This window comes from Dicentrarchus labrax, unplaced genomic scaffold (assembly GCF_905237075.1).
Source record: "Dicentrarchus labrax unplaced genomic scaffold, dlabrax2021, whole genome shotgun sequence".
Lineage (NCBI taxonomy): Eukaryota > Metazoa > Chordata > Actinopteri > Moronidae > Dicentrarchus > Dicentrarchus labrax.
The window spans coordinates 19,390,572-19,403,490 of NW_026136712.1; the positions used below are offsets into that span (position 1 = coordinate 19,390,572).

Genomic DNA, 12,919 nt, shown 5'->3' on the forward strand with positions numbered 1-12,919 from the left:
CCTCGCTGCCTCTCAGACTCAGTCGGGGGCGCAGCTGGAACCGGGGAGAAACCGAGGCTTTCACCGCTCTCTCCGGGCTGCTCTGGGACCCGCGAAGCGCACAAGTCCTCCAGTAAGTCGGAGAGTGAGGCTCTAGGCAAATGTCACCTCCTCTCATGTGTTTACACAGCGAACACCTCACAGCCGGGGCCGGGATTTGGCTTTCTGCTCCTCAGCTCTTTTAAATCCAACTTACCTGTGAACCCGAGCAGCTGCAACACTTCTTCAACATGGCTTCTTCCGCCACAGGTGACCGCGAAGAGGAGGTAAGCGGACTTTTATACTTCACCTGCGGTTGGAAAAGTGACACTTTTCCAGCTGAATGACAGAGTTAATCTCCTGTACTGGTTTGCGGTTTATTGAGATTGTTGAAATACACACGGAGCGTGTTTGTTTGAAAGTTTCCTGATTGTGTTGGTTCCCCTGCGAGGGAAAGAAATCGGGAAAAGTCCATACAAATATATCTATAAACAGCTGATTTACTGGGATATGCAAACAGTGCAATGCTCTAACTGTTATTGAAGTGTAGCTGTGTTTTTGATAAAGTGATATTAAGTTTTAAAGGTTAGTTCGAGATGTATTGATCTCTCAGAGCAGTCAGTTTTGAGTTGCTGATAAGGCTCCATGGAATACACACACCTGGATTACTGTAATACACACACAGCTCATGTTGCTACCAATTAACCAGAGAAACTTCATGAAAAGTGTAATATTGAGTGGAATAATGACATTAAAGGATCATATCAGTGTATTTTGATTAAGTTACTTTTAGCCCCTTAACTGCATTTGCTGATTTTTATTTGATTTATTTGACACCTCAAATATTTACCTTGTCAAACACTGCGACAAGTACATTTATATTAATAAAACATGTCGAGGCCAACACAAACATAATACATATCCTGTGTAAATAACATGTTTGAATGGATATTATACAGCTTTGAATTAAATATTGATTTGTATCCCCACTGTTCCATGCAGACGTTGATTTCCATTCATTTCTACACTGAGTGTTTATCCTAAAATGGCCTAAACTGGATTCCAGTTCTGTTTCCAGGTTCTCAAATGTGAACATTTGCTGGTTTTCGTAGTCTTCAGTGACAGCGAGTTGAATATATTTCAGGTTTTAGGCTGATTGGTTGAACAGAAAGTAGAAATTGCAAATGAAAAATCACCATTATTAGCAATATGTTAGAATAAGAAGAAGAATTTGAAATGTCTGCACTTCATTATGTAATTATTAGTTTGCTACTTAATCGTACAGACATTAATGGAAAACAATGGCTGTTTGAAACAGGGAAAATACATCCACATTTCCAAAACGCAGTAAGCACAGTTTACAGAAAAGGTTAGTTGGGATTTATGGGATTTGTAGTAAATGGATTAAAACACACAAAACCACTGGTATAGTGCTTTAATGACTTTATATTTGAGTTTGGTGGCTCATAATCGTGCGTCCTAATGACAGATATGGACTTTATTATCATCTGGAATGGATCAAATTAAATGTTGCAGGCTCGCCATTTTATTATAAAATGTGCAGAGATGACTGAAGGAGTTACTTTCTTGATGTGTTTTAAGAGGCACACTGTATCTTGATGTAATCCAGCATGGTTCTTTTGGTGCACTGTATGTCAGAAGTGCATCTGAGGTGACTATAATGTCACTGTGTGCGACTACTGAACATATATCTTTATTGTCTGAGAAACTCATCTAACCCCAGAGCGTCTAAAAAGCCCCAGACCTCATCGTAGATCGTATTTCGTAATGCGTCTGTCTTTACTTTTTCTCTGTTCTTGTCTCAGTTTACCTTTCCCTGAACTTTCCACAATATTTGCTTGCACTCCTTTAACCTTGAGCCATCTTGGCTTCCTGCACATTTAAAGGCCGAATATTGAGAAGGTCTGAGAACAAACATGAACAATATACTTGGAGCTGGATGAAATATATTCTGCCCATCAGAGAAGGAAAATCACATCATGTTTTTTGCTCATACAAACTGTGCTTTAATTCCACTCTGATACTACAAACAGAAAACAATAAACACACTGGTTGTTGGGAGTTGGTATACAAGAACTTGATGGACTGCATTGTTTTGTCATACCAGGAAATAATACATGCACTGACAGACATAACACCAGTAGCAACCGCAAAAAGATTGTGGCTAATTTCAAATTTTAACAAGTCATGAATCGCTAGTAAAAGTTGCATTTCCAGTGATGAATAAGTTTCACTGTTACTTGTGTTTTTTAAGTCCACAACGCCACAGCACCCAGTACCTCCAACCCCCACAGACAAAGACTGGTTTAAAACTCCTACCTACAATGCACAAGCCTTTTGCACTATTTATATTTAATTTAGTTTTAGTTTTTTTGTTTTAGTCAAGTTTAATTTTCTGCTTATATTTTGCACTCCATGTCCTACTTGAACAATGCATAGTGTATATACTTTAGTTTATAGTTTTATATCTTCTAATATTAAATAAATATTAGTAATATGTTTATTGTGATATTCTTTGTTCTCTGTTTTTGCACTACTTTGCCCTATTGCTGCTGTTTCAACCTGAATTTCTCCTAAGGGGGATAAATAAAGGAATATCTTATCTTATCTTATCTTATCTTAGTTTTACTTTTGTTTTAGTGTAATAAATGCTCCAATCAAAGAACTTTTCCCAGAGCTGAGTTGAGGTGGTGAACTGAAACTGGGAAATGCACGGCAAACTTCAAACAGTGACCTCTTGCCAGCATTTAAGTGCTGTCAACAAGTAAAAGAATGCGCAGAGTTCTAACATGCCGCGTTTGGCTTTCTGTTCTTTCTGAGCCTTTTGATTCATGTACTAGAAAGTTCTTCAATGATAATAACATTTTTACATTCAAAAAGTATATTTTATAGTCCAAAATGTTTTTTAAAGGCTGGGCTTGCCTGAAGCCCTACGCCCTTCCATAAAATAATAGGTGTGTATGTTGATTTCTTTCAGTCACATTGTCTGTCTGTGCCTGTTGAGCTGTGTGTATTCCAGCCTGCTTGTGTCTCTGGTTCCTCCCATCTGTCCATTAATGGTTGACCACAGATTGTTATGGGAAATGGAAGGTGGTTCAGTGGTAGTAGTACTAACTGCCTGTTGTCAAGACACTGCACGGGAGGTTTATTGCAGCAGAACAAACACAGCAAGACTCCACCTATGTCCTGGTCAAAAGCAAATGGACAACACAGTGATTACACTACACCTGGAGGCTGCAGAGCTGTGTGTACAGGGTGGTCTGTTGGGTTAGTGTGGAAGAAATTAGTAAGCAAATTCTGCTTTTAAAAGTACAGTGCAAATGCCAGCTAACTATAAATACATGTATGTGCCTTTTGGGTTGCATGGAATTGTTGGTGATCATATCATCTAGTGTTTTCCACCAAATTAGCTCTGGTTCTTGAACTGGTTCTGTTCAAGACTTTTGAAACCTTGGTGCTCTCTAGCACACCAGCCCACATTTCTACCAAGTTTGAGCAGACCCACTGTAATTGGATGCAACAGAGGGTGTTGGACAATGAACAATGAGAATATGATACACCCATTTTGGTTTCCAAGGAAAACCTGATATTTTTTGGTTGTAATCCAATTTATGTTTGGTCGAATCCCGCAGAACGGTTCAAAACTAGGTGCTTGAACTAAAACAGAGCCTCATCTAGTGTTTTTCCACCAAAATAGTTCTGGTTCTAGCAAACCAGCCCAACTTTCCACAAGTTTTAAGAGGTTCCTCTTAAAAAACATTGGAGTCGGACGTGTCATCAGCAGAGGGTGTTGCACAGTGCATAGCAACCTGTAGAATATGGACAGTGGTGACTTTGGTTCCCAAGTACAACCTGCTATTTTCAGGCTCAGAACCAATTTATTTTTGGTTGAAATGTTCAGAATGGTTCAAAAATAAGTTCTTGAACCTGAACCAAGCCCTTTTTTTGTTGGTGGAAAAGGCTTCACCATGAATCGTGAACCTTCACCAGTTGTTCCAAATGGTCTGATCGATCGAAATTGTTTGCCACCGAGCTTCTTGACAGTTGGGAATTCTAACTCAGTGTCTATGCTGCTGGAAACTGTTGCGTTGATGCTGAAAACCTGTGTAGGCCTGCCTTTTTCCACACAGAAAACATCGAATCAACAAAGATTCACACCAATAAGCAGAATTGATAATGGTATAAAATCTTCAATTCCCATCCCTTTTTCTATCAATGCATCTTTACTGCAGAGGTTACAGCTTAGCTTGGCACATAAATAATTTTGTAATGTAATGAGAACACTAAAGGTTAGCCTAGTCGGCTTAATCATTCTAGTTTTTTGTATTAATTTATACTGCATGAAGCTTTTCACAGTCCCTCTCATTGTAATGAATCAGTCTAGTTAGCTGACTCAGCATGCTGCATGGGGGGGGGAGCTTACTGATTCACTCACACCAGCTTTCAGTACACGCTATTGTAATGAGTAAACATGACCTCAGTTGTAGTGAGGTAATGTCAAGTCACAGAGCTGTTTGTGGAGATGATTGCTTGATATTTGGTTAAAGGACCAGACAGCAGTTATAGTTGCATCACATGATGTTGTAGCAATGGGTATATGTCAGGCTAGTAGCATTAGCGTGTATAATTCAGTGTGAATGGGTAAATGTCTGTTAGCATATGCAATATGTGGGTATATTCTGAGCTTAGACACCCGTGTGTGTGTGTGTGTGTGTGTGTGTGTGTGTGTGTGCGTGCGTGTGTGCTGGTCTGTGACTAGCTGAGCCAGATACACAGTAGGTCATGGTGAGACAGACCAGACCCTGTGATAACTGAATGGCAGCCATTGACAAGGACTCACAGATAGAAAAGGAAGCCAGTATATGAAGTCTTTGGGGGATATTTACTGTTTGCAGCCTTTTTTAAACAGTCAAATTGCATTTTTCCTTATTTATTAAAGAGTTTATTAAATTCATCTTTTGCTCAATACAGCTGAAAATTGTGTTTAAACTCATGCATTATGTATTTTAAGCAGCCCTGTCTCCTAGAAATTACTTTTATACGTTGCTAAAAACTTCGTTTTTTTAAGTAAATGAAGTGATACATTAATGTTCCACGCTGGGAGATGATCAGGGTGTATGGTGCCCGCTGTACTTTGACACTGGAGTAAGGGAAACATGGCCTCGGTTAAATGTTAATGTTGTGTCGAGTGCTTCGAGTCGCTGCTGAATTTTTCTGTATTGAACCAGGACCATGATCTGCTCCTAACCTTAACCAAAGTGCGTCACTGCCAGTCACTACAACCAGATGTTATGTTGATCAGATGTTTTTGGTAGCACTTTCAGTATCGACATTTTATGTTAATTAATTTCCTCATTCTGTTACCCGAAAACATAATCTGGGCTGCAAATTAGTCATCCGTTAAATTCATTTTTAGGAGTCAGGGTTGATTTTAAGGCGTCCTCATATGGCTGCACAGTTAATGGAAATATTATCGAAGTTGCAGTCTGCAAATTGCAAGAGCTGCAATGTGTTGATGAAGGTAAAATGTGTGACAAAACAGCATTTTAATCACGTACTGTAGTGCTCCAGATATGCCCTTGTCTACAAACCTTGTTCTCCAGAACCCCCAAAATGTCACATTTGACATATGATTTAAAATCATTTTTTATTGAAAATTAAATTTGTGATACAAAAATTACGATTCCCACACTAATTGTGAATCGTATCGCAATATCTGTCAAAATGATGGCCATACGATGTTTTGACCGTAGTCCCTAGTTTCCATTCAGAAGCATAAAAATGTGGGAGAAGGGAAGGGAAATCCATACAAATGCTACCAACAGATCTATCACCGCTGTGTCTTGTTTATTTTTCCTCCTTACAGTGACTCACAGCAGCTCCAGTTCAGTGCTATATGATTGAGGCAGCCAGTACTACTTACTGTATAGGTTGTTATATTGTTTTAGTAGGTTTACAGAAATGCTCTAGTCAAACTAAAGAGTTTCAAAGTTTTACCCAAAAAAAAAAAAAAAAAAGCCATGACAGATCTTTTTCTTGAGCATATTTAACTAATATTTCCTCACTCTCATAACAGCCCAACATGGGATCTTAATGAACTGGGACTGTGTTCATTTACAGCTGCAGTCTTGTTAAATACCACGCTAAAATTAAAAATGTGGTGTCGCAAAACTTCGCACCCCTGCCGGTAATTTGCGACAGGCCTAATAAATATCCCTCTTGACAGAACAGACTGCCCTTTGAAAATCCTACATGGCACATCAATCTCTAAATGACGAGGCTGTAAAAAATTCTTGCGTTACCCAGATGTGTTTTTATTAGTGGTAACACTTGATTTTCAGGTAAATAAAAAAAACTTCAGAACTCAATCTACATTTACCATCATTTACTCTACAGGCGCCAATAAAATGAGCATATGAAAGTGCAGATAAAAACAGTAATAATTAACCTGGTTTATGGCTGCACAAAAGCCCAACTTTAGCTGTTAAACATTGACAAAATTAGGAAGGTTTTCCAAAGCAATTTATTTACACATTAACAACATAATTTTGGTTTGTTAATTCAAACAAGGACACAACTGCCTTCTTAAATATGGCAAGTAAGGGTTAAGGTTAAAGTTTGTAAGATATTTAATGTATAATGCTGTAAATAAACTCATATTACAACTCACCTATAATAGTTTATGCTGTAATGTCCCCAATATATGTGCTATATCTAAACTTCTAAACCCTATTTTGAGTTTATGATACCAAGGGTCAAAAAGAACATGCCCATGATTTGGCATGTTTTAGCCTATTATGTCAACCATTTATATTTTTTAGTTTCCATTTAACTTCACAAGAGTATAAAATGATGTTGCAGTAACATTAAAGGAATAAAACTGTATTTGATATTGGTTTAGAATACGTTTTGTATCCGATGGAAATGACGCTGTGGGTTAACAGCACCATGACTGACAAAAGATCTGTTACTGTCCGAACATCTGCACATCGAAAGAATAGATGGATAAATGAATGAATGAGTGCCAGTGTGTAAGCAGTAATGACTGAGGACAAACACACACACTCTCCAACACTACATCCAGGGTCATAGCACTGACTGACACCAGGGTGTTATACAGTTAAAGGGTGTATTCAGTGCCTCTGTTATATAGCTATGTATATGAATGTGTCAGCTGACCCTCTCTTTCCTCGACTGAACCTGGGTCTGACGTGGGTCAGCGTTCCCATGAATGGGTTCGTCATCCAGGACTCTGATTGTAATGTGAGGTTTTGTTGTAGTTCTGTATGAGTTTGTGGCGACAACTGGAGATTAAAGGCCGGACAACCTGTCATTACCGGTTCCGAATGGCCATGGCCGGCTGTAATAGAGAGGGGAAAGAACTCGAAATTGCTTAAATATGTTAAATTAGATAATGGTGCACCTTTTCAGACATTCTCACCCGGAAGACTTTCATAGTTTTTAACTAAGTTGCTCACACGAAGAGTTGCCACAAATAGTGGTGTAACAAATGGAGCGAAAGAGCTAAAGCCCCTCCACACAGCTCCACAATCAAAGTGGGAAGGGGATATCCCCAATCTCATGTGGAAAAAGTGTTGGGAGGAGGGGGTTTTAGGGCTGTACCCGACTCAGAATTTTGTCAGTCGTATCGGATTTGGCTCTTAAATAAAAAGATTTGACAATTTGTTACTTTGTTTTTCAGTTCAGTGTCACACTAAATTCCTATTTCAGAAAGTAAAAGTGTGTGTCCTGCTTATAGTTCAGTTGTAAAATCATTTTTGGAGATAGTCGCCCAATAGTCGATTACAGTGGACGGAGGTAGACAGGTTATATCCAGTTTACTGTCATCACTGGGCCCCTCCCTCCATCGTCACGCTGTCCTCCGTTAACTATCACTCTGCTCCGCTTTCATCACAGTTAGTTTTATGGTTTGTGGTCATTTTGAGACAGGGTTTGTAAAGTTCACAGCCAGCTGTGCTGTTGCTCTACAGTGACACAGCTGAAAAACAGGAGGTCAGAGATTCGACTGAGAAAATGCGAGTCGACGTCTCCACTGATGATTTGAATCATCGACTTTTCGGGTGCAGCCCTACGTGGTTTCTGAGGCTATTCCACTTTGTGTCAAGCACTTCTGATGGAGTCATACCGGCCCCTTCACTTGTGACTGCTGATAACTTTAAAGCAGGTTGATTGAGTAGAATTGCTGATTGCACCAAAATACATTTTTATGTTAAAATGTCATAAATGCTGGTGTGACGGGGCTTTCCTGTGACTTCTTAGTTATCTTATCTGAGGCTCATTTATTGCCTGAGGACAGATTTTCATGTAGGCCTGCTCTTCTTGATCTCATCCCTTTTCCTTGTTCTCACTCTCTCACTTTATTACTGTATTATGTAACTTCCATGATTTTGTTTAATGTTTATGTGTGTTAGACATCCTTCCTGTGTGTGTGTGTATGTAGGTCAAACTTTCCAAGTCCTGAACTGAAGCAACAACTTAAGAATTGGACTAAAATGTATTTGTTTAAAGAGTGCAGAATTTAAACCAGGACATTATGGATACATAATATATCTGTGTCAACTGAACCACTATCCCAGTCTTATCCATTTGTTAGTTGAGGTTTAGAGCTGATTTATTTTAAGGACGGCAACATTTTGATATCACTGTTTTGATGTCATGTATGCAGCCCAGTTTACTGCCATTTTCCCACCTTTACTGTGCACACTTTCCTGTTACATTAGAATACATAGAGTGCAGGAATCGTTGCCAGTTGACCGATGCATCAGTAGGGAAACATTAGTGGTTAATACGTCAGCAGACAATGCAATAAGACAATTCAGTCAGGACCACTTTGTCAAAATATCTTATATCCCAAGCAGAATTTTACATTTGGCGGTATGGCTCTGTTCTGGGACCTCCTTGTCCTTCCACATGCCTACGTGGAAAACCTTAAGGCAGGGAGAGCACACCTCCCTGCCCTTCCATGTGCATACATGGAAAAGTTTAAACAAGGAGAGCGGCAGCAGAGACCCCCAGGGTACAGAACAGAGCAAGCATCAATGGCAATCAGAAAATGACATTGATTAATTAGAAACAACATAAAAAGGAGGAGCTGGGGTGGATTTAAATAAGGCGCCATGCATGATGTTTGCCAATTGGATGCTTGAGGAAATCAGGTGAGCTGTCAGCTGACTGTATATGGTATCCAATGGGAAGCTTAGAGGAATCAGCTGATGTATGTTTATGACTAGCTGTGATCGTATGATATAGCTGTAACTGAAAGCTAAGCCTGACTTCGTGCCCTGCCTGAACTAATGCTATGCTCAATTTGTAGAGTACAAAAATATATATATATCTTTTATATATGACACATTTTCTCAATTGAAATGATTTTATTTGTGGTTATTATTTAAAATAATTCAAATGTCAGTAATACTTACTTTAGTTAACAGCTGTAAACACAATAGATGTTTCATTAGGTTTGAAAAATACACTCTGCACAGTGGCAGCAGATCAGTTGAGTTCCAGCTGGGTTATGGCTAGTTATGATAATTTTATTTGAATCTTTGTATATTCTGTTTTAATATTACATGGTTTAATAAGGGAAATAAGATTCATAGCTGACATAAAACATCTAAGTAATCTGCCAACCTTACACAACTTCTCCTGTTTGACTAACGATTTAAAAGGGCCAAATTAAACATCAGATAATCAGCCCTCTATCTGGAACTCAAAACAGTTGAAATCGTCGTGGCCCCAGGTGCTACCAACGCTGTTAAATAAACTGATGTTGCCAGGCCACAAAGACACTTTAAACATCATATATTTGTCTAGCAGTTGCAGAAGAGGCTTCAGCGTAGCACCTTCCAGGGTAGAGGGCTTATGATGAAATAATGACAGTGTGATTGTGTATAAATTGAAGCGGGGGCAGGCAACGCAGCTCGGTGGTAGAAAGTGAGTCAGGATCCAACTTTCCGGCGCTGCTGCTGTCACTGTGCGACTCATTGGCGATGAGACCATTTTAGGCGTGGAACCGTGTCCTTTTTGCTGCCATTAGCATTGTGTGAGTGCATCGGTCCTGAGACAAAGACGGATTGTAAATCAAGGGGAGGTCGGAAAGTCCGTCTTTGTGACTGGTGTTGGTGTGTCTGCTCTTTCTCAATAGTCGTGTGTGTGTGTGTGTGTGTGTGTGGGTGGGTGTGTGAGGGATTCCTTCTCGTCTGTGTAAATGAGCCTCTTTCACTTTACGAGTGTTGGTTAACCTTTTATCTGACACTTAACTTATGTACATCTGGGGTGTTGTGGAAAAACACCCCGTTTGATTGGCCAGTTAAAGGGGACAGTAAACCACTCGTAGTTTTCCCAGGTTGAACAGGATGAAATGTCATTTTTCCCCTTCATTTTTGCAGATTTCTCACAAATTTGGATGCTCAATTCCGATATTCATCTATATATGCTCTACTGGGAGGTCAGTGGCGAGTCTGCTACGTGCAACAAGCCATAATATCTTTAATAAACAAAATAAACTCACCAAATGTCAAGCAATGAAAAGAAAAACTGCTTTTTTCTGAATTAAACAGAAAAATACAACCATACACCATCTAAACTGAGCAACTCTCAAATTGGCCATAAAATTGTCCAAAAGAAACAATCTATATATATATCTATATATTCGTTGAATCGCCCAACCCTAGTTCCACAATCAACAAATCTTGTGTCTAACCATTTTATCAAGTTAGATGTCAAAATATTCTGGTTCTACGGGCACCCTCTCTGATGTCCGACCTCCCTCCCACTTCTTTACTGCTTCATGCCTCTCCGTGTCCTCATCGTCCCTGGGGTCAGAGTCTTGGTTGGAGCCTCTGTGAATCACCTTGATGTGAAAGTATTCTTGATCTTAAACCAGTTTTCCTCTCACTTGTTCTTTGGATCAGAGTGTGTACAGCAGCTTTCATTCTTCAGAGGCAGGCCATTAAATTAGCTAAATAAAATGACAAAAATTGTAGCCACGTGCTACCTCTGTGACACATGGTGCTGTCAGCTGCTTCCTTTTACCTCAGCACCTTTGAGAGGTTCATGCCACCCCTGAGAGTTAGTGATGTTACTGTGGGTTTGACACCGTAACTCTGAGGCATCTGTTATGTTCATTTGGCAGTATTTGTTGGAGCATCATATCAAAGCCTGAACCATTTTCAAGATGCTCCACTTAATGTAGAATCCCAAGATTGATTTGAGTTTTGGGTTATCAGTTGTTACAAGTTGCCAGGGGAAGTCTTCCTGGGAAGTCACTGGAATATTTGCTTCATTGAAGCAAATAAAAGCCTGGGCTGTTCATTGAAGTTTTGTACATCTGGCCTCAACTCAACCTCACCCCTGTATACCAGTATCTCGTGCATTGTCAGGACATCTATATCCATCTCAGGATTCAGATGACTCAATAAGAAAGTGGGTCTGAACGTCTGTGTGTGAGAAAGACAGATTGAGACACAGACAGAGAAACTAGTAGCTCTATTGATTGTGACATGATGGCGGTAATGCCAAACTTCCTTTCCAAAGCCCTGATTGGTTCACCCAATAGATTTCTCACAGTTTATGGGGTTGTCATGGAGAAATCATGCCACATTATGGTTGTTTCCATGGGGATTCATCTATTGCCACGGCACTGCCTTGGCAAACAAGTATGAATTTAGACTAATTTCCTCCTGGATGGTCATTATCAAGCTATCATTAATATGCAGAGAGTAACACTGATAGTTTGCATGGGATACAGTTGAATACAGGCATTTCCATGTTTTTTTTTTTGTGCTTAAATATTTGGACATTCGAGTCTGTACGGCTGTGTAAGGCTTTTTTTTCTCCTCTTTTTCTGAGGAGAGGAGAAGTGATGACAGGAAAAAAGGAAGATAGGAGAGAAGTGAACAAGAGTGATGAAAGAAAAGAAAAACAGATTACAGGAAAGACAGATGCTTTATGAGAAGAAGAATGGAGAAACACTGATCTTATCAGGTGGCTGTGGTTGAGCTGACATTCCTGGATGTCAGGCAACCAGAGACACTAGATAGTGTAAACACTCTTTCTGAAGAAACACTGCAATAAGAGGCCCTTTATTTTCTTTTTGTGATTGTAGTTTTGATTTATGTCTTTTATAAACCTGAAAATGTGAAATTCACCTCCTCTGGAACTAACGTACTATGCACTGAATGTTAGCTGCCACAGCATTTGCATTTTTAGAAGTGCGATGACCGTCACTTTCTGAGTTAAAACTCTTGAACTGTTTTTACAGTGTGATTAACTATTGTCTATTTATCAGAATCAGAAGTACTTCATTGATCCCCGGGGGGAAAGTGGGTTGTGTTGCAGTTGCTAAACAAAGGAAAAATGTACAATATACTACAGTATGTAACAACAATATATATAGAAAAAATTGAAAAAGTATTTAATAACTATATATAGAAAACTAGAAAATAAAACATGTAAAAATATGCACACTACAATATATAACAGCAGTGTAATAAATATATAATAACAATGCTGAAACCTGGAACCATGAATAAGTGTGCTAATGAAAAAAGACAATAACATAATGCAGTTGCAATGGCAGTAATAAGAGAATATTAGAAGATTATTGCATGTTAACCAGAGTATCGCACATTAATTACAATGAATGTCATTGCACATTATATCGCTGGATTTCACAATCTACGTGTTTAACCCACAACTGCATGCAACAAGTTCACACATGTGTTCTCGTGTTTATCAGAATGCATTTGGGGAAACAGGCTGTACTGGATCAAATACTAGAGATAGAAATAGGCACATGGGTGGCAGGGAAAGAGAACCGTTCATCTACTTACAAAATACAGTAATCACTCCAATCTAA

At 39.2% G+C, this 12,919-nt stretch overlaps 1 protein-coding gene across 39 annotated transcripts in view; it reads left to right on the top strand.

The window, feature by feature from the left end:
• LOC127373801 (ankyrin-3) overlaps window positions 1–12,919 on the top strand; it is a 164,651-nt gene continuing 151,732 nt past the window's right edge. For 14 of the 39 annotated variants that reach the window (XM_051418582.1, XM_051418598.1, XM_051418600.1 and 11 more), the window contains exon 1: window positions 3–305. In XM_051418582.1, the coding sequence (XP_051274542.1) occupies window positions 270–305 (36 nt within the window). In that variant the 5' untranslated portion in view covers window positions 3–269. Of the gene's footprint in view, window positions 306–12,919 lie in introns of all 39 variants that reach the window. The other 25 variants (XM_051418568.1, XM_051418567.1, XM_051418597.1 and 22 more) reach the window with 4 other exon arrangements.